Genomic DNA, 22,453 nt, shown 5'->3' with positions numbered 1-22,453 from the left:
ACGACTGATAACCGAGATAAGAGGCCAACCATTCTGCAGCATTCTATAATTTGAGCAACACACATCTGATAGTCACAGGTCAAACATTTAAAAAAACAGGTGGTTTCGAGACACTTGTTTTGATCTAAACCTATTCCATGTGAATGTCTGACACCAAGCATCACAGATTAGAACTCCCCGGTCTAGCTTCCCTTTGAAGCTGCAATCAGAGTTTCTATCAACTTTGTGCATCTTTAACCAGTCATAATACTCTTGAAGATAAACTAACTCATCTTGACAAGTACCCGGATCAACTTATTTGTAATTATCCATTCTTTTTCTATTTTATTCCTTTTTTGAACCATATGAATAAGCATTGGTCTGGTGTGGGCCTTCAATCTTGTGAAAGCAGTGCAATGTTCCTAAGCTCTGTGCCAGCAGCTTAGCAGCCAAAGCTCTATAATGCATCAGTGCTTCAGAGACCCAACATGTTCATCAGCTGCATCATCTCAATTGGAAAGATGCTTTTCACAGTTGATTCCCCATTTTATCAAGTAGGCAGATCCTAAGGAAGCAGAGTCTTTTTGTAACCTCCAAAATTTGGAGAATGAAAGGGCTAGACTTTTCTGATTTCTCATCTTTAAGGCCATTTTGGACAGGTTGAAGAACCATAATGTTAGAGGCTTTCAAGAAGTCACTTTCTTTCTGTTATCTGCCCTCCTGTAGCCACACAAGAGCAGTGGTGGCCTGATGGGATGTCTGAGGATGTTGAAACATCTGTACGATTTCTACCACCTGGATTAATACTTGCTAGGGTGCGGATAAGTCAGCTGGGCCAGACTACCTCAGCATCAGCCAAGAAACACCAGTGTGCCACCGGGCACTCAAGCTAGAGCAACCTTACGTCACCAGCCAAGAACAGTTCAAGGTTCAAATACGAGGAACAGCAGTTTCACACTGGGTTTGTTGAAGCTAGGAGGAGACACCTCATTGGAGGAATAGAGTTCTGGAGCTTCTATAAAAAAAGGAACTATAGATTTTCATCACTTACCTGAGAAATAAATAAAAGCCAATTATTATTTGCTATTAACTTAAACACTTTTACATTATTGTCAGTATGGTATTGGCATATGAGTTGTCCGAAAGGCCTGAATGTTTGTTTTCCAAGATGCAGAGAGTGGTGAAGGATGTAATCAGAGGAATTCCATCTAAGCTATCAGGACAGAGAAATGAGCAGGTCACCAGAATCACTGAACAATGAGCTGATCATTCATAACTCTTGCTGCAAGGCAGTGAGGTGGCATTCATACTTTTACTTCTTTTTATTCATTCATAGGAGATGGGCGTCGCTGGCTGGGCCAGCATTTGTTGCCCATCCATAGTTGCCCTTGAACTGAGCGGCTTGCACGGCCATTTCAGAGGGCAGTTGAGAGTCAACCACATAGCTGTGGCTCTGGAGTCACATGGAGGCCAAACCAGGTAAGGATGGCAGATTACCTTCTCTAAAGGACTTTAGTGAACCAGATGGGTTTTTCCCGACAATCGACAATGGTCATCAGTAGATTCTTAATTCCAGATTTTTAAAATTGAATTCAAATTCCACCATCTGCCGGATCCCCAGAACATTAGCTGAGTTTCTGGATTAATAGTTGAGCGATAATACCACTAGGCCATCCCCTCCCCTACTTCCTCCTGCCTTCCCTGTCTGATACTTATCGGTGTTGCTGCTCCTACAACTGCAGGCCTCTCTGTGTGCTGAGGTTATGCAGGATGCAGCACAGCATCATGAGGCTGGAGACTCTGAGGCAGATTGCTGGGTGCCCCCAGAATTGTCTAGATACACGAACCTCTCCTTATCTTCCTGGTGACTCAGTAATATTCCTGGAGGTCACCTGGCTTTGTTTCTATCTGTGTTTCAGTGTTTGTAAAAAGGTGTCATGAGCTCATTCAGAAAGTGACTGTTGACCTGTACATTCTGTATGTTGAGTAGAGTATCCTACCAGCAGTTCCCCCGCCCCCCCCCCCCCCCCACCCTCTACTTTGCTGCTGCTACTGCTCCTACTGCTGTCTCTTTCTCCAAATGAAATTTGCACCATGATAAGCAGGTAGAGATAATTGAGGCTGAAATGGCAATATAAGCAAGCAAAAAGCAACCCAACATATCAGGCAATCCAAATAGATAAATATTATAGAATCCTACAGTGTAGAAGGAGGCCGTTCGGCCCATCGAGCCTGCACCAACAACAATCCCACCCAGACCCTATCCCCACTTATTTACTTTGCTAATCCCCCTGACGCTCAGGGACTATTTAGCATAGCCAATCCACCTGACCCGCACATCTGTGGATTGTGGAAGGAAACTGAAGGAAACCCACGCGGACTCAGGGAGAACATGCAGACTCCGCACAGACAGTGACCCAAGGCTGGAATTGAACCTGGGTCCCTGATGCTGTGAGGCAGCAGTGCTAACCACTGTGCCACCGTGCTGTGATCCAATTAGCTAGAGGTGAATGTTGCTTTAAATACAGTATCAGTGTCTCTGAGATACCATTCACTGACAAGTCCAGCACTGGGTAGGATTGTCCATTTTAGGTTAAGATAGCATTGGGTTCCTGATGGAATTATAGGACCCTAATTTATATACAATGAGGTGACCAAAATCTGCCTATGATGAGTGGGTGCCCCAAAAGGTGTGGGCCTCAAATGGCACCAGGTGGGAGCGCTTAGGGGTCACCCTTAGGAGTAAGCGACTGTTATTTTAACCACATGGTCACCCTACTCCCATTGGTCAGATTGAGACTTGTGTTTCAACTCAACTCAATTTTATTAATAATTGGAAAAACAACATGCCTGCTTCTGTTTTATATTAACAAATTAATTTCATCACAGACTTCCCTTTGTATTAAAACTCTGCCAGCTCCCCAGGAAATAAAATGAGAATCCAGGTAGCTCCCAACACTGCAGCACGACGCTCCCTTAATATAGCCCAGCAGTAAATAAAGCCTGCACAATTTATGATCTACCTATCAGTCCGAACTTGTAATGAGTTAGTGCATAGGTTGAATATATTATAAAACCAGTTCAGTGCAAAATAGATTACAATCACGTTCTACTGTACTTTATCTTGTAAACTGATCATTCACAACTCAGTAATACCTTGAATACTTTAGCTGTAGTGCTTCAACCATTGAAAAATAAGCATAGAGACCTACCTACATATCTGCTACCATTCCAAACGTAGGTGCCGGACACACAGGATGAAACAAAAATAAAGCCAGTCAGTGCCAGTGAGAAACATGCATTCATCTTCAACTAAGAGCTTCAATCTGTGCGGCGAGTTAACTGCCGATGTTTATTGCAGAAGAAGAAAGGTACACTCTGAAAAGTTCACCCAGTGAACTTATATTGCCTCCCTGTCTGACTAACTCTGACACATCTCAGAATACTCTGCAAGCAAATAACGATCCGAAGTCTCCCAACGTGATTCAGACGTGAACAGGAGCCAAGCCCTCAGTAATCAGACATGCTCTGCTCCATCATTCAGAACCAACCTCAACTCTTGCAAAATATCAAGCCCTGCCCTGCCCTGCCCTGCCTTGCCGACCATTTCTGGAACCATGCCAAGCATTTGGAAGATACCAATTCAGAGAAAGGTAAAGTGCTCCCAATGTTTTCAGAGCCGTTCCACTTTATGTCATCACTTTTTGTAAAATAAATACTCAAGCCCTTGTTCTCTTTGTAAATAAAAACAATGACAAAATATTGGAATCGCTTTGCAGTAACTTATTACCTATCAGTACACATGAACAGTTAAAGGAAACAAACTGATTTAAGTTAGTTCTATTAGCATAACCGGTGGGATTTGGATTCTGGCCAAAATAGGTGAGGTTTCTTTCATCCTCTTATCCTGGGGGTACAGATTCAAGCTGTAATATGATTCACAGGCACCGGACACCCTTCTGCACCACACAAGTGACCAATCATTGAGTGTGAGTAATGGTGTAGGGAAGGGGTATCTCACCAGCAGCATAGGAATAGGAGTAGGCCATTCAGTCCATTGAGCCTGCTCCGCTGTTCAATTAAATCATGGCTGGTCATCTACCTCAATGCCACTTTCCCGTATCATCTCCATCTACCTTGATGTCATTAGTATCCAGAAATCAAAAGTACTTCATTCACTGTAAAGCACTTTGAGACATCAAGTGATTGTGAAAGCTGCTATATAAATGCAAGTGTGTATGTCTCTGCGATGGTGGATGGTATGAGTGATAGCTGTGACACTTCATTCATGTTGTCCTCTAAGATTTCCCCTGAGGTGGTGTTGAGGGTGGGTGCTGGGACCCTGCTGGTGGATGTGCCAGGTTGATGAGATGATGCAAGGAAAGGAACATGGTATTAGTACATGGTCAGAGTAATAGCCTGGGATACACAGAACTCACTTGAGTTTGGTCATCTGGATGAAGGTGCAGTGGCTCACTTTTTTCTCACAGACCCACCTCTCTCTCAGTACAGGCCCGCTCCTGCTCCAAGGAGTGACGGCAAGGTGGAGTGTGGAGAGGAAACAGGGAGCATTTACTCTGGCAGAACGGAATAGGCTGTTCATCTTCTTTTCGCATTGCACGCCCGTCCTCTTGTGGAGGGTGCTGGCACTGAGCAGTGCTGCCACCCTGTCGCAGGCGGGATTTGAGATTTTGCTGGAGGCGCTTCTGCCAGTCTGAGGGTAGATTGTCCCCCTTCTCTCCTCTATGGCATTAAGCAGGCGAGTAAGGGCCCTCTCTGTGAAGTGGGGAACAGGCTTCTTCACTGCCATCCTCCTGGCTTGACTATGAGCAAGTTCTGTGGAGTTGTTTACATGCAGCATCCCTTGATAGATCTGCACAGATGACTCACGGGGCGGGTGGATCAGGCGCTTCGCTCCACTGGTGCGGCGCTTTTCATGTGGGGAATTTTTTTTCCAAGTGCCTAAAAATTGCAGTCCAGACTGCAACACGGGACTGGCAGGATTTGCACCAGTTTCCACACTGAAACTGACACTCCACCCAAGGGGTTTGGCATGCTGGTATGTTCACCTCGGACTGAAGGCAGACAGACTCCTCCATTGTGCATTGCAATCTGAGGGTCACACTGACATCCCTTCCTGATGTTCCTAAGCTGCTGAAGGGTCAACACTCTGATGGGTCTTCAATGTAGCTGTCTTCAGAATCCTCATCCGAGATTTCCTCAGGGTTGGAATCGAGGGACTTTCCAGAGGTACTTGCGAAAGAAAGGAGAGATAAGTTGTGCATAGCAGGGGATTGTGAAACAGAAGAACTCACTCACATTTTCTGACAGCGCCAGGGACCCGGGTTCAATTCCCGGCTTGGGTCACTGTCTGTGTGGAGTTTGCACATTCTCCCCGTGTCTGCGTGGGTTTCCTCCAGGTGCTCCGGTTTCCTCCCACAGTCTGAAACACATACTGGTTAGGTGCATTGACCTGAACAGGCGCCGGAGTGTGGCGACTAGGGGAATTTCACAGTAACTTCATTCCAGTGTTAATGTAAGCCTTACTTGTGACTAATAAATAAATTTTACTTTGCTTTAATGTAGGATCCACACTGTCAGCTCAGCACAGTCCATGTCTCCTCCAGCCAGTTGAATGGTCTATTCTCAAAGTCAGAGAGCACCTTGATCTCAGCGACTCCTCTGCTGGTATGGTACCCTTTTTTCTTATTGTGAGCCAACTTGTCTTGCATGAAGACAGGTGGAGAGACTGTGAGCAAGACGCATGCCAGCGCAGCTGATAAAAGTGTGTGGCATGTGTGGATGGCGAGTGGCATCATCTACAGGATAAAGACACAAGCTCCAGAAGAGATGAGGCCAGGTGAAAATGTGAACGTGTGAGAGTGAGTAAATGATGATGTCCCTTGAGGTGACAGTGAGTGAGATTCTCTGTGATGGGTTTGAGTGTGTGAGTTGAGAGTACTGAGATTGTTGACTTACGCTGGCAGAGTGCAGGGGCGCCCCAGTGGCACAGTGGTTAGCACTGCTGTCTCACAGCTCCAGGGGCCAAGGCTCAATTCCGGCCTTGGGTGACTGTCTGTGTGGAGTTTGTACATTCTCCCCGTGTCTGCGTGAGTTTCCTCCGTGTGCTCTAGTTTTCTCCCACAGTCCAAAGATGTGTAGGTTAGGTGGATTAGCAGGTAAATATGTGGGGTTACATGGATAGAGTGGGGGAGACGGCCTGGATAAGAAACTCTGTCAGAGAGTCGGTGCAGACTCGTTGGGCTGAATGGCCTCCTTCTGCACTGTAGGGTTTCTACAACATCATTCATCCTCTTCCTGCACTGGGTGGCTGCCCTCTTTTGCAAGGCATTGGCATTGAACACTGCTGTGATCGCCGCCGGAGCTGGATTGGTGATCTTGCTGGAGCCCCTATGGTCAGAGTAGGGGACATCATGGTGGGCCCCAGTGTGTCCAGCATACACTCCAGTGAGGTGTCACTACATTTGGGTGCTTCATGCTTCCACACATGTGAATCTTTACTAAGCTGAGAGAGTTCAATGCTGTGCAGGGCATCCTTCACATACAGCGCTCGGAGATGAGGAGTTCTGAGGTCACAGTGGCTTGAACAAATCAGATTTGCCTGCCCGGCCACCAATATGGCATGATCCCCGTGGATGAACAATTATTATGTCCGGAGCACACGATATGGCGTGAAAACCCGTCATTGAGGCCAGCCGGCTGAATGCTGTTTCTGACTCCGGTTACGGCACTCTGTCCTTTCAGTGCCAATCTCAACCAATGTCGCTATAATGGGAGATTTGAATTTTCACATGGGGCAGGATTTCATCTTTACAGCGGGGTCTCGCCCACAGGATGGAGAACCGCTGGAAGTCCCACATTGCCACTGTTGGGGAAGGGAAGGCTCCTGGTATGAAGTGCCCACAGGATAGAAGGCGAGCCTTCCTCGGGATCAAGGACTCTGAAGATAAGCAATCGTCCAACACCCACACCACCCGTGAGCTGCCAACCAATTAGAGGGTGAATATCAGCAGTGGCAGTGGCAGGATGAGGGCCTTAAGTGAGCATTTACTCACTCACTCACTCACTCACCCAGTCAATCACTCACTCATGCATTCACTCAGCCACTCACTCGCTCACCTAGGCACTCTCATCCACTCACTCATCCACTCATTCACTCTCACTCACTCACTCACTCACTCACTCACTCACTCACTCACTCACTCACTCACTCACTCACTCACTCACTCACTCACCCAGACATTCTCATCCACTCACTCACCCACTCACTCACTCACTGTCACCCACTCCCTGACACCCACTCACCCACTCACTCTCATCCACTCACTCACCTGCTCATAGCCCCATTGGAGATGGGGAGCCAGATGTGTTTCCATCACCTTGCCATATTGCCAGCGATGGGAAAGTCGGCAGCTCAGCTGCCCCAGTTGCGCCAATTAAATGGCCAATTATGTTTAATTGTGCACATGCACAGGTATTTTGCCAACATCCGGTGGGCACACCCCCAAGTGGAGAGGTCTCTGGGTAAAACCTGGCAGCATCCTGGCAGGTTCTGGGTGTCTCCTTTTTGATAGGCCCGTGGAGGGGCCTCCCAGCAGCAATGGTGCTTCATGAACTCCCTCGCCCATTGTCCCTCACAGAGGCCTACCAACTCTCAGATGGAACCTTGTCCAGGGCCAATTATTCTTCATCAGCTAACTCAGTGGGGTATGTGGCGAGAATGTCATCTCCAGCCCATGTCTAAGATCTTCAGGTCAAATTCTTCTTGAAAATGTTTAGGAGCAATCTTATAGTGACCACAATTGCTCAGACCACTTTGAACTGTGGACTGATAAGGATGTCGCTTATTGCCTGAACAAGAGAGAATGCTTCATCATTGAAACCCTCAATGGAAATAATATACACTGCCGTCCATCACCCAGTTACAATATATAATATTGCAGCATAGGAATCATGCCAAGGAAGAGGGAAAACAAAAAATATCCAACAGAGCCTGCCTTATCTCTGCGAAGCTGCTTCCTCAGCAATGGCCAGCATGAACAGTGGCACTGCTGAATCTTCTAAGCTGTTGGTCCTTCTGATGGGGTTGGCAGCTCATGGCAATGAGCCACCTCACCGCGCTTGATTGCCGGGTCCTACCACCACCAAAGAGAGATCGCTTTCCACTTTCGACACTGATAGTGGGACTTTTAAACAAGTGCCAAAACTACAAAGGGTTCATGAACGTAGCCCAGTCCATCACACAAACCAGTCTCCCGTCCATTAACTTTGTCTACACTTCCCGCTGCCTCAGAAAAGCAGTCAGCATAATTAAGAACCCTATGCACCCTGGACATTCTCTCTTCCACCTTCTTCCACCGGGAAAAAGATACAAAACTCTGAGGTCACGTACCAACCGACTCAAGAACAGCTTCTTCCCTGCTGCCATCAGACTTTTGAATCGGCCTACCTTGTATAAAGCTAATCTTTCTCTACACCCTAGCTATGACTGTAACACTACATTCTGCACCCTCTCCTTTTCTTCTCTATGAACGGTATGCTTTGTCTGTATAGCGCGCAAGAAACAATACTTTTCGCTGTATACTAATACATGACAATAATAATAAATCAAATCAAAATTCAGCCCAACCACCCAGCACAAGTACCGGGAACAAAGCCTTTCACACAGGAAAGTCAGGAAGCAACCATGGGGATTTTAGTGCTTCTTGGCTTATCTCCTCGTCACATCTTCAGCCCCCTCACTTTGCATTCCCACTTTGCTTTCAGTGACAAATTCCAGACAGCTGGGGAAACCAGTGGACCCACAGTTAAGTTGCCAAAACCAAAGAAGAACAAAGAACAGTACAGCGCAGGAACAGGCCCTTTGGCCCACCAAGTCTGTGCCAACATAGATGGCTTTCTAATCTAATATTTTCTTGCCTGTATGTGGTGCATATCTCTCTATTCCCTGCCAATTCATGTATCTATCCAGATGCCTCTTGAACGTTGTTATAGAATCTGCTTCCACCACTTCCAGCAGCACGTTCCAGGCATTCACCACCCTCTGTGTGAAAAACCCCCTTACATCTCTTTTAAACTTCCCACCTCTCACTTTCAACCTATGCCCCTGAGTAATTAACCCTTTGGCCCTGGGAAAAAAACTCTGACTATCCACTCCATCCAAGCCTGTCATAATCTTATAAACCTCTATCAGGTCCCCCCTCATCCTCCGATGCTCCAATGAAAACAATCCAGATATGTTCAACCTTACTTCCTCGTCCATATTGTTAGTAACCATGTTACTATCTCTCTAAATGAGTGAGTAACATATTGAACTAACAAGCTTCCTTCCCCAAAAGGGCTTGTGCACACACATAGCCTACTGTACTGGAGATCAATGTGGAAGTCACAGGTTAGAGCTGGCTTCCCTACACACTGTCAATTTGCTCAGATTTAACCCCCAACTGATCCCAAATCCAACAGTCCTGCAAGTTAAAATTCACCTCATTCCTAATAATATAAAAGCTGGAAATCTGTAATTAAAACAGAAAATGCTGAATCAACTCAGCCGATCTGGCAGCATCTGTGGAGAGAAACAGAGTTAATGTTTCCGAACTAAATGACCCTTCTACAGAGCTGAGGAAAGATAGAAATGTACAGAGTTATACAGTTGGAAACTCAGTGAAGGAGTTGGGGCAGAATAGAAGTAGTAAGAAGTCTAACAACACCAGGTTAAAGTCCAACAGGTTTATTTGGTAGCAAAAGCCACTAGCTTTCGGAACAGGCTGAATCCCAGAATAGAAGACCAGGGATAGGTCGGGGCAAAGGAGATATGGACATATTTGTCATCAGACAAAGGGGAACGTCAATGGTGCCATTAAAGGATGAAGACTGCTAATGGTGGCAATAGATGAATGTATTAATGGGAGCAACTGAACAGCCAGGGACAAGTGACCAAGTGGGGGAGGGATGGGGTTATGTTGGGGCAAGCTAGGGAGGGGACAAAAACTAACAACAAATTTAAAAATGGGGAGGGAATGTTCAGATTTGATTTATTATTGTCACATGAATTAACATACAGTGAAAAGTATTGTTTCTTGCGTGCTATACAGTCAAAGCATACTATTCATAGAGAAGGAAATGAGAGAATGCAGAATGTAGTGTTACAGACACAGCTAGGATGTAGAGAAAGATCAACTTAATGCAAGGTAGGTCCATTCAAAAGTCTGACAGCAGCAGGGAAGAAGCTGTTCTTGAGTCGGTTGGTACGTGACCTCAGACTTTTGTATCTTTTTCCTGATGGAAGAAGGTGGAAGAGAGAATGTCCGGGGTGTGTGGGGTCCTTGATTATGCTGGCTGCTTTTCTGAGGCAGTGGGAAGTGTAGACAGAGTCAATGGATGGGAAGCTGGTTTGTGTGATGGATTGGGCTACATTCACAACCTTTCATAGTTCCTTGCGGTCTTGGGCAGAGCAGGAGCCATACCAAGCTTTGATACAACCAGAAAGAATGCTTTCTATGGTGCATCTGTAAAAGTTGGTGAGAGCCAAATTTCCTTAGTCTTCTGAGAAACTAGAGGCGTTGGTGGGTTTTCTTAACTATAGTGTCACCATGGGAGGACCAGGACAGGTTGTTGGTGATCTGGACACCTAAAAACCTGAAGCTCTCCACCCTTTCTACTTCATCCCCGTTGATGTAGACAGGGGCATGTTCTCCTTTATGCTTCCTGAAGTCAATGACAATCTCCTTCATTTTGTTGACATTGAGGGAGAGATTATTGTTGCCGCACCAGTTCACCAGATTCTCTATCTCATTCCTGTACTCTGTCTCGTCATTGTTTGAGATCCAACCCACTATGGTGGTATCGTCAGCAAACTTGAAAATCGAATTGGTGGGTTTTTCTTAGATATGGGGGGAGGGGTGTGGGGGTGGGGGGAGTGGAGTGTACAGTCTTAAGTTGTTGAACTCTATGTTGAGTCCAGAAGACTGTAACATGTCTGATTGGAAGATGAGGTGTTGTTTTTCCGGTTTGCGTTGGGCTTCACTGGAGCGTTACAGCAGGCCAAGGACAGGCATGTGGGCTTGAAAACAAGATGCTGACTTCTAATGACAAGTGACTGCAAGGTAGGGGTCATGTTTGCCAATGGAACGAAGGCCTTCCGCAAAACGGTCACCCAGTCTGCATTTAGTCTCCTCAATGTAGTGGAGACCACATTGGGAGCAGTGAGTACAGTGGGCCTGTAGGAACTGTCCAACTTGCCAGTCTTGCTGATTTCATTGCAATGCCAGTTTACGTCAGGTTGGCAGGTTGAATGCCCACCTTATAGTTCTCAAAATAACATACTGAGGACAATTTGCATAATCACCTGTCCTCTACGTTTACTGTTTTACTCCTCAAAACTCACACGAACTGGCAGCAAAATGAGGCTTGGCAATGACCGTCAACAGATTATTCAACCATGGAAAGCATCACAACCAAATTCTTTTGCCAATAGAGGCTACTAAATAGTGATCTAGAGTGGACATTGCAGCTGATTATTTTTCTTCCTCTTTAGACTAAGGAGCACTTGAGGCCAATTAGATTTTTTGATAATAACATGAAGTCATTAGAATAAAGTTCAGTCTGGAATGAATAGTCATGGCTTTGGAATTTGTGACAAATAATCTTAAATGCATATGTGATATAAAGTGAGATCTGCGTGAATTTTACTTACCATACATAACTGTTTTATGGCACCTTGGGTGGGAAAGCAATAGTGATCCACAGAAAACAAAGACAAACAAGATGCCTTTAACAACACAATACAGGTTTCCAGACAATCTGTTGCAAACTATCAATTGTTAATCCACACTCTCCAAATTCTCTCCTCCTCTCTAAAAGACATGTTTCATCTTGGTTTGTGGTTCCAGCCATATACCTTCCTGTACTTAGCCCAAGTGACGATTCGTCATGTGACTGTAGACATGACACATCAGCAAGTTACCTGAGTGCCCATGGCAACCGAGTGAATCCTGATCTCGATGTTACCTAGTGTCCGCACACTTTCCGGAATACTGGAATCACTGTGAACTGAAGTAAAAGCTGGTTATTTTATCTCTTCCCTCACCGAGGAACGCTGAGGTGAATTATTCATTTCCTAGTCGAGAAAACATGAATTAATAACAGGGAATTTAGTATCGCTGGAGTTCCCTGGATACCAAATGAAAGTGGAATTTTCATTTAACTCAGTTTAGGTTGTGGATACAAATAAGACAATGTCAACTTTTGTGGAATTAGGCAAGAGATACTTTATGCAATTGCAAAGCAAAAAAACAGCTCACTGTTCTGACACTTGCCACAACATCTTGTCTCCCTCCTCCCCAAGTTGAGGCATTTCTGACAATAACAGAAGTTATGTGACATGTTGTACAGAATTATATGATTTGAGGTCCTCCAATTCCTCAAAGGCTTGAGTGCACCGCTTGATGTAAAATTGAATCTTGCAAAGGCAATTTAATCTCTCAAGGTTAAACAGAGGACCTACCAATTAGCCAGGATTTCTGCTTCTCTGGATCATTATCCTGGGAGTATTGCAGAAAAGTGCTTGGATACAGGAATATATTGCACTGTGATGCACCTCACAGCTGAATAGACATAAGTTAGAGAGAGAAAGAAAAAGAGAGAATACCAGGGCAAGGAAATAATGAAATCATTTGTACTGCATGCTTATTAAAATGCACAATCTACATAAAAATAGTTTACAAAGAACCTTTTGAGAAATTCAACTTGGAGGAATTTATAAAGTTCATGGAATTTTCATTCATCATTCAGAAAAAGAAAGACATCTGATTCAAGCTTCTTTGGCGAGAATTCCCCTGCTCACTGTCTGATACAATACTACAAATACAATTGTCATCATTTTATTTACTCACACTATCTGCTGAAATTGTAAATATGCAACATGCTAAAAGATGCTAAAATGTCCAGTCGAGGAAATGTAGTCTTGCCTCTCGGTGTTTGCAGTTGGCTGTACCTTGGTGGGCCAAGAATCAATGACAAATTCCTGGAAATTTCTGCAGAGTCCAGTACGGATGCCATATGCTGCATTGGTGCCCGCAAAAATGAAGAAGCTTCCATTGTTACCATTAATGAGAATATAGACTCCAGAGTCAAACTTACCAATTACCCAAATTCTCGGAGACTGACCTCAGAACATCGACACAGGTGTAAATTTCCTCAAATAGTCTCCTTTTTAGAAGCGCATCCATAAGATCTGGGTCCCACAGCTCCAAAAGGAAGCTGATGGCCAGCCCCGATCACTGTCCTCCCTCCCTCTGCCTACGATCCCAAATGCAGAGTGGTAGCAGGAAGCCTCACTGCCAATGATCGCCCCCAGACGCACGGACCCAATAGGCCCCCATTAGGACCCGCCCCCTCTGGCCCCACCCCTTGGCACTACACGATGCCTTGTAGGCTGTGCCAAGGTGCCCCCTCGGCATTGTCACTTTGCCCCTTGGGCAGGCTGGCACTGCTGAGCTGGCAATGCCCAGGGGGCACCCTCTCCTTACCCCCAGGGCCCCCCCAATCACTCCTGTGGGGTCGTGCCGCCAGCTCCCCGCAAGTGGGGCGCTTTTGTAAACCCCGCTGGAGTGAAATACTCCTGGCGTGGGGGGAGACGCTAGCAGGCCTGGAGACCTCAGTGCCAGACCCGCTAACGATGTGGAAATACTCATTTCCATATTGTAATCAGCTCCACGCACTGATTACATCAGAAATCTTGGAGCTGGAGACTCGCGGAGGCCATGGTGCCCAATGGGGAACCCGTTACACAGCCTCTGCTTGAGTCTCCCGGCCTGTTGCACTGCTAGAGCTGCACAGCGGGCTGGGAGAATCGCCCCCGATATCTTTACTGTAATAAAACACCCCAAGGCACTTCGAAAAAACATTCTCAAGCAAAACTAGACAGCCAGCAATGGAACACAATTTTAGGATAAATGGCCAAAATCTTGGTTACAGTGTAGGTTTTAACGAGTTTCTTATGTGAAGAAAGCAAAGTTTAGAGAGTGAATCCTAGAGATTGCAGCCTCAGCAGCTGTAGGGTTGTCCAACACAGATGGAGAAATCAAAATTAGGGACAGTCAAGTGGCCAGAATTTGCTGACTGCAGATATCTCCAAGAGTTGTGGGGCTAGAGAAATTTAAAGAAACGGGGAGGCTATGGATGGATTTACAGGCAAGGATAACGAGTTTCAAATCAATGGCCGGAATTTTCTGGCCATTCAAGCCAGCGAGATCTTCTGGTCCCGCTCACTGCAGAAGGACCGGCGTCCCATGGAGTGACCCAAGGGCCCACTGGAACTCCGACGGAGGAGGAAGAGCTCAAGCCCATGTCGGGGCCTTCCACCCAGGAGACTGCGGCTGTGGCTACACCTTCTGACTCCCCCCTCCCTGACACCGGGGCATCTCAGAGGCAGTGGGATGAAGAGGGTGTCATGCATATATCCCTGACACCTGGAAACCGGCCAGGGCCCTCAAGGTCCAGGCCTTCTAGAGGATGCTCACCAAGGGCATCACAGGCCAGAGGGCGTGGTAGGCATCTGGCCCCTCCACCTCCGATGTACATCCTGGGGAGATACAGAGATGTAGCGGTAGGCCACGAAAGCTAAGAAGTTGTAGTGGCACTAAGATGGCACGGGTGAAGGGCAACACTTGGTAGATAGAATATTTAGGCACTTTAAAGTCTCATGTTCACATGTTTTTATATTATTGCTTATTTGGAAAGCACTATTATTGGCAACAATAAATATTATTTCACCCCACACCTGTGACTAACTTGTCTCTAATTAGCCTCTAACAGGAATATACCTATCCCGACGGTCGCCAGAAGGACCCTGTTGATGTCAGTGGGGGAGGCCCCTCAATGCACTGCTCCTGAGAAAATCAAGGCACTCAAATAATTCACTGGCTACAGCGGGTGGCATACATTGGCAGCGACTTACAGCATCTCCCATCATCCCGAGAGCCCAAGAGAAATTCCCTTCCCCCTTGCCCCCCCCCCCCCAACCCCTCCATCCCGCACCCCCGGGGCCCTGCATGAGGGTTTAGTGCTCTTTTACCCACCACTCAGACGTGGTCCCAGGTGCCAGCGTGCATGCGGAGCTCAGGTATGAATCAGATTAGTTTGTACCAGGGCATCATCACAATGGTGCTTAGCAAGTCAGCATCAGCCTCCTGCCTGCCACAGGAACTCACTAACACAGCATACCCAGGCCCACCACTCTGGTGTTACAATGTTGCAGGAGATTGTAGGACTCCGGGGGCAGAATGGAACCCATGTGTGCCAACACAGGCCCCTAGTGGCCAAAGCGCCTGGTGATCAGAGCGTTCCTCGCCATCCTCGCATGCCTGATCCTTGCTGTCGCCAGCCCTTCAGCGCCAGGGTGGTATTGCTCATCATCATCGTCCTCCCTCTCATCCCCCTCCTTTTCCTCTTCCTTCTCCTCTTCCTCCTCCTCTTCCTGCTGGGTGGCCTCCTTCTCAGCGACGCCCGGCTGGTTGGCCTCCACATCCTCCTACTTCTCCACAAGAAGGTCTCCTTGCTGTTGCGCCAGGTTGTGTAGGACACAGCACACCACCACAATGCGGGAATATATCAGGGGGCTATATTGGAGGGCCCCACCAGAGCTGTCCAGGCATCTGAACCACATTTTGAGGAGCCCTATGCACCGCTCCACTATTGAAGGGGTGGCGATGAGAGCCTCATTATATCAGCTCTCCGCATCAGTCTCAGGCCTCCGCACAGGCGTCATCAGCCAAGTCCAAAGTGAGTACTCCATGTCTCCCATGAGCCATCTCTGCACACTGGGCTCCTCCTCAAAGATCTCCGGGATGTACGAAGTCCGCAATATGAAGCTATCATGCACGCTGCCAGGGTGTCTGGCACAAACCTGCATGACGTTCAGCTGATGGTCACACACCAGTGAATGGAAGTCCTTTCTGTACATGAATCTTCCTGGATTCTTGACCAGGGCCTTGAAGGCAACGTGGGTGCAGTCTATAGCCCCCTGCACATTTGACATCCCTGCGATGGTTGGGAATCCTGTAGCCCGGATTTCAGGCTGGGCCTGGTCCAGGTCTAATTTAATGTACTGGCCAGCCCAAGCATACAGAGCATCCATAACCTCCTTGACACACTTGTGGATGGATGGTTGGAAAATACCACTGGCGGTTTGGAAGGAAGTGGTGGCGTAAAAGTTTAAGGCTGCCGTCATTTCACAGTCACCGAGAGTGGGTGTCCCCCCATGCCCCGAGGTGCCCGGTCCTGCAACAGCTGGGACAGGTGTCACACTGTCACCTTTCGGAGCCAAAGCCGTAGGTGGCGCGCAATGTCCGACTGTTGCTCAAAGGATACTCGCGTGCAGAACTGTCAGGGTCTCCGCTCCCTCCTGCTCTTCCCTTTCGCCCCCTCAGGGTGAATGGCAGCAATGTCCTGCCTCTGGCAGCCATCTCCCTCTACTCCTGCGAGTGATAAGGCCCGGGCCTCCTCTGCCACAATTCAGCCTCCTGCTCCCCCTCCTCAGCTCCAACAGCAACCAAAAGAACAGCAAGATCATTTGGTTGCATTGCAAAAGCCATCTCGTCAAACTGAAAGGGGGGGTGGGGGGGTGGGGGGGTGGGGGGGGGGTGGAGGGGGGATGGGGGGAAGGGGGGAGGGAGTTTGGGGAAGGGGAGAGACTGATGAAAAGGTTAAAGAACTCTGGTCACCCCCAGCCCGGCAACATACACTCCCCACATCCCCCCCTCATAGACCTCAAGCAATGCACACTCCCCATTCCCCCCCACAGACCCCCAGCAACACACACTCCCCGTTCCCTGCCACAGGCCCCCAACAACATATATCCCATTTCTCCCCCACAGCCCCCTAGCAACGCAGCCCCCCATTCCCCCCCACAGCTCCACAGCAACACAGCCCCCTATTCCAACCTCCACAGCTCCCCAGCAACATAGCCCATGCCATTCCCCCCCCACTGACACACACCCAGAACCCATGCAGCAGTGACCACAGACAGTGCTGCTTGACAAGTTCTGAGGCTGCAGCACTGCCACTTTAGAGAGTTTCCAGTCCATACCCCACCTGCTTCCTGCTGCCTGCACTAGGACCCAGAAGCATCCCTAAGACCTGAGGTCAGCGCTCAGGCCCGGGTCCATGCTAAGAGTCTGAGGTTGGACTCCGTGATCAACAACAGCCCCACCCCCCCTCACACACTTGCAGCCCCCCAACCCGAAACGCAACATGGCCGCCATGAAACAACTGCCTCTGAGTAGCACGGAGCAGTTTGAACACTGAGACTTACCTCCTTGCTCACCCTCACTGACCAAGTGCCAGAATCTGACTTTTATACAGGTGTTTTCCAGACCGATCCGGAAGCGGCGAATGAGGTCGCAAAGGCAGGTGAGCTGGGACGATTGGGAGTGAAACTCGCTAATGACATCATGATGAACGTACATGTAAATTGACATCTCGCCCGGTTTGGGCAGGCTCCCGGTTTTCTTTCCATGGTAAGATGGGAATGGGCGCGCAAACGGATGTCATTCCTGCTAGACGCTTTACGCCCGATTTTACAACCTTCTCCCCCCCCACAAAATGGGCGCAATAAGGTCATAAAATTCCACCCGATGTGTTGTATGGCCAGGCGCCAATGTAGATCAAGAAGCAAACAGGTGATAAAGTGAAGCTTGGTGTGGATTAAGACACGGGCAGCAGAAATTTAGATGTGCAGGAGACCAGTTGGAATAGCTGAGTCTAAAGATAAGAATGAGGGTTTCAGCAGCAGATGAACTCAGGCAGACTGAAGTTGGGCAATGTTTGTTCTAGAGGTGGGAAAGGCAATCTTAGCGATGGTGTAGATATGTGGTCGGAAGCTCAGGGTCAAATATGACACCAGAGTTGTGAACAGTGTGGTTTAGATTCAGGCAGTTGCCATGGAGAGAGTTGGGAGCAAGGACTGAAACCTTCAGCCTTCCCAATATTTAACTGGAGGAAATGCTTGCCTTCATCAACTGGGACATTGAGTTTAAAAATTGTTGCTGCTTTATAGAACCTTAGTTAGACCGCACTTGGAATATAGTGTTCAATTCTGTTTGCCACACTACCAGAAGGATATGGAGGCTTTGGAGAGGGTACAGAAAAGATTTACCACAATGTTGCCTATTATGGAGGGCATTAGCTATGAGGAGAGGTTGGAAAAACTTAGTTTGTTCTCACTGGAATGACGGAGGTTGGGGGGGGCGACCTGACACAAATCTACAAGATTACGAGGGGCATGGACAGAGTGGATAGTCAGAAGCTTTTTCCCAAGGTGGAAGAATCAATCACTAGGGGGCATAGGTTTAAGGTGCTAGGGGCAAGATTTAAAGGAGATGTACGAGGCAAGTTTTTTACACAGAGGGTGGTGAGTGCCTGGAACCTGCTGCCGGGGGAGGTAATGGAAGCAGATACGATAGTCATTTTTAAGGAGTGTCTTGACAAATGCATGAATAGGATGAGAACAGAGGGATATGGTCCCTGGAAGGGTGGGGGGCTTTAGTTCAGTTGGGCAGCATGGACTGTGCAGGCTTGGAGGGCCGAAGGGCCTGTTCCTGTGCTGTAATTTTCTTTGTTCTTTGCTCTTTGAAATTTCTGTTCACCCAATACTGAATATCAGCCCAGCAGTCTATGATTAATGATCAACAACGGAACAATATGCAGAAGTGATAGTGAGGTAGAGCTGGGTGCCTTCATTGGTTATGTGAAAGCTTAACACTATGCTTTGGATGGTGTCACCAAGGGGCAGTATATTGATGAGAAGCAGGATGGAGTGAAGGATAGATCTTTGTGGGACACCAGAGGTAAAGGTGTGGGGGATGGAAAAGAAACCATTGCAAGTGATACACTTGATATGATTAGATAGATAAGAATAGAAGCAGGTAAGTCCAATCCCACTTGTCTGAATGACAGTAAAAAGGTGTTGGAGGAGGATGGTATAGTAACTGTATCAAAGGCAGCAGAAAGGTTGAGAAAGATGAGAAGGGAACAGTTGACCTTTGTCACAGTCATGTAGGCTGTCACTCGTAACTTTAATAAGGACTGGTGAAGAATTCTGATTAGAGGGATTCAAACATCAAGTTCCAGGTGATGTCAGCAGATTTTAAATGAGAGAGGGATTTCTTGATTTGATTTGATTTGATTTATTATTGTCACATGTATTAGTATACAGTGAAAAGTATTGTTTCTTGTGCCCTATACAGACAAAGCATAGCGTTCATAGAGAAGGAAACGAGAGAGTGCAGAATGTAGTGTTACAGTCATAGCTAAGGTGTAGAGAAAGATCAACTTAATGCAAGATAAGTCCATTCAAAAGTCTGACAGCAGCAGGGAAGAAGCTGTTTTTGAGGCGGCTGGTACATGACCTCAGACTTTTGTATCTTTTTCCCGACAGAAGGAGGTGGAAGAGAGAATGGGGTCCTTAATTATGCTGGCTGCTTTGCCGAGGCAGTGGGAAGTGTTGACAGAGTCAATGGATGGGAGGCTGGGATGGATTGGGCTACATTCACGACCTTTTGTAGGTCCTTGCAGTCTTGGGCAGAGCAGGAGCCACACCAAGCTGTGATACAACTAGAAAGAATGCTTTCTATGGTGCATCTGTAGAAGTTGGTGAGAGTCATAGCTGACATGCAAATTTCCTTAGTCTTCTGAGAAAGTAGAGGCATTGGTGGTCTTTCTTAACTATAGTGGCGGCATGGGGGGACCAGGACAGTTTGTTGGTGATCTGGACACCTAAAAACTTGAAGCTCTCCATCCTTCCTACTTCGTCCCCATTGATGTAGACAGGGGCATGTTCTCCTTTACGCTTCCTGAAGTCAATAACAATCTCCTTCGTTTTGTTGACATTGAGGGAGAGATTATTGTTGCTGCACAGTTCACCAGATTCTCTATCTCATTCCTGTACTCTGTCTCATCATTGTTTGAGATCCCACCCACTACGGTGGTGTCGTCAGCAAACTTAAAAATCGAGTTGGAGGGGAATTTGGCCACACAGTCATAGGTGTATAAGGAGTATAGTAGGGGGCTGAGGACACAGCCTTGTGGGGCACCGGTGTTGAGGATAATCGTGGAGGAAGTGTTGTTGCCTATCCTTACTGATTGTGGTCTGTGAGTTAGGCAGTTCAGGATCCAGTCGCAGAGGGTGGTGCCGAGGCCCAGGCCAAGGAGTTTGGAGATGAATTTCGTGGGAATAATGGTGTTGAAGGCTGAGCTGTTGTCAATAAATAGGAATCTGACATAGGTGTCTTTGTTATCTAGATGTTCCAGGGTTGAGTGCAGGGTCAGGGAAATGGCATCTGCTGTGGACTTGTTGCAGCGATAGGCAAACTGTAATGGATCCTGGTAGTCCGGGAGGCTGGAATTGATCATGCCGTGACTAACCTTTCGAAGCACTTCATAATGATGGATGTCAGAGCCACTGGCCAATAGTCATTAAGGCACGCTGCTTGGTTTTTTTCAGGTACCGAGGGAGATTATCAGCTAACATAAAGCACAATGAAACGTCTGATAAGGAAAAATAAAATCTTCTCGGTGGAAGAAAGAGGATTGATGTGCCATCTGCTCATTTACTTTCCACACCTTTATATTGTTTGTTTAACTTATGTATCATTTGTCTGCATTGGTATCATTTCTCCACAGTCATGGTACAACAGGAAATGGGTGTACTCTTAACAAGAATAACTTAGTAATAGGGACAACTCATTGGTTTAACAATACCTTCCACAGTAAGCTTGTACTCAATAACTTTTCAATAACCTCAGGGTTTTAAATGTTATACTTTTGAAGTACATTTTTTATAAGATCATATTAGTTTATCTCTAAATGCTCTAAAGCCTGACAGTCTGCTCAGGTTGGTAAACTCAGCACTAACCAAGGATTGAATCTGTCACCTTCCTGGCTCAATATATCTAGTAGCTTGTTGAGAATAGGCTGGTAATAGGATATTTGAACGCCATTGTATTTCAGCTGAATAGGTTTCCTCCAAAAATGTGTGTGTTAGGTGGTCAGTGCAGACTCGATGGGCTGAATGGCCTCCTTCTGCTAACCACTGTGCCACCTTGCCGCATTTTAGGGTGGCACAGTGGCATAATGGTTAGCACTTCTACCTCACAGCGCCAAGGACCCAGGTTCAATTCCGGCCTCAGGTCACAGTCTATGTGGAGTTTGCACATTCTCCCTGTGCCTGCGTGGGTTTCTTCCGGGTGCTCCGATTTCTTCCCACAATCCAAAGATGTGTGGGTTAGGTTGATTGGCCATGCTAAATTGACCCTAGCTTCAGGAGGATTAGTAGGGTAAATATGTGGGGTTACGGGAATAGGGCCCGGGTGGAATTGTGGTTGGTACAGACTTGATGGGCTGAATGGCCTCCTTCTGTACTGTAGGGATTCTATGATTCTATCAGGTGGCATATAACCAGATGGCGCATTTCTAAAGAAAATCCTCTCAGTTCCACTTTCTCAATCCTGATTCCACAAATCTATAGAATTTTCCACTATCACATCTGTTAAAAAAGTTCACCCAGAGGCGGTTTGCTGTACCTGGACTTTCCATCATTGCTGTGTTCATTTTTTAACAATTACCATAGCTTCCAGCACAGGCTACGCCTCAGCGAGGAACCTGGGTGTGTTCTCCACTTCAATGTGACTAACAGATGATCAACTTCAGTGACTGGAACCCATCCAGGATCATGTCAGGGAGAATTAATCTCCTGATAGCTTTTCAGTCAGAGAGTTCTATACCATACTGAAGCATTTGAACAAACCAATACACTGCATATGTGATTTGTCTGACAAGAATAAATCTTTAATGTCCACTAATAACTGCTGAATAAACGTACATGTGGTAGCTTGCCCCTTTAAAGGGCAAGATCTCAGAGGGTTATGTGACCTGTTCGGCCAATTGGGCCAGAGACTGGCATTGTAGTTATCCAGTCTCTTAGTTCATCTTGACCCTTCAAAAGAGATTGTTCTTCTCTGTGACAGGTTTCCTTACAGAATCAAAGCGATGTTATTGTGTAAGAAGGAAGATGGTGCAGAAGGGTTTATTGCCTACGCCTCGAGGACGTCAGAGTCCTGGTTGATTGGCCATGCTAAATGCTGAAAAAGCTCACTCTCAAATCGAAAAAGGAGAACTCACCGTCATCTTCGGAGCGAAGAAATTCCATCAGTATTTTTATGGATAACATTTCATAGTAGTTACTGACCACAAACCCCAACTGGGCCTATTTAAGGAGAATAAGGCCATTTGTGCCATAGTTTCAATGAAGGTTCAACACTAGGCTCTATCATTAGCAGCCTATGGGCATACTTTTCAACATAACTCGGCCACACACACTTCGAACACCGACGCTTTAAGCTACCTTCCCCTGCCGCTCCATCAGTACCACAGCAAATTATTCTTGCCCTAAAGTTTC

The 22,453-nt window shown here is 46.9% G+C and overlaps 1 protein-coding gene across 2 annotated transcripts in view; it reads right to left on the bottom strand.

The window, feature by feature from the left end:
* LOC144497294 (laminin subunit gamma-1-like) overlaps positions 1-3,416 on the bottom strand; it is a 64,779-nt gene extending 61,363 nt beyond the window's left edge. For both annotated transcript variants that reach the window (XM_078218328.1, XM_078218327.1), the window contains exon 1: positions 3,192-3,416. In XM_078218328.1, coding sequence (XP_078074454.1) covers positions 3,192-3,285 — 94 coding nt within the window. In that variant the 5' untranslated portion in view covers positions 3,286-3,416. The remainder of the gene's footprint in view (positions 1-3,191) is intronic.
* Positions 3,417-22,453: the final 19,037 nt, after the last annotated feature.

The sequence above is a fragment of the Mustelus asterias genome, chromosome 8, assembly GCF_964213995.1.
Source record: "Mustelus asterias chromosome 8, sMusAst1.hap1.1, whole genome shotgun sequence".
Lineage (NCBI taxonomy): Eukaryota > Metazoa > Chordata > Chondrichthyes > Carcharhiniformes > Triakidae > Mustelus > Mustelus asterias.
The sequence above is the reverse complement of the archived record's forward strand: the minus strand, read 5'-3'. Positions and strand labels throughout refer to the sequence as shown.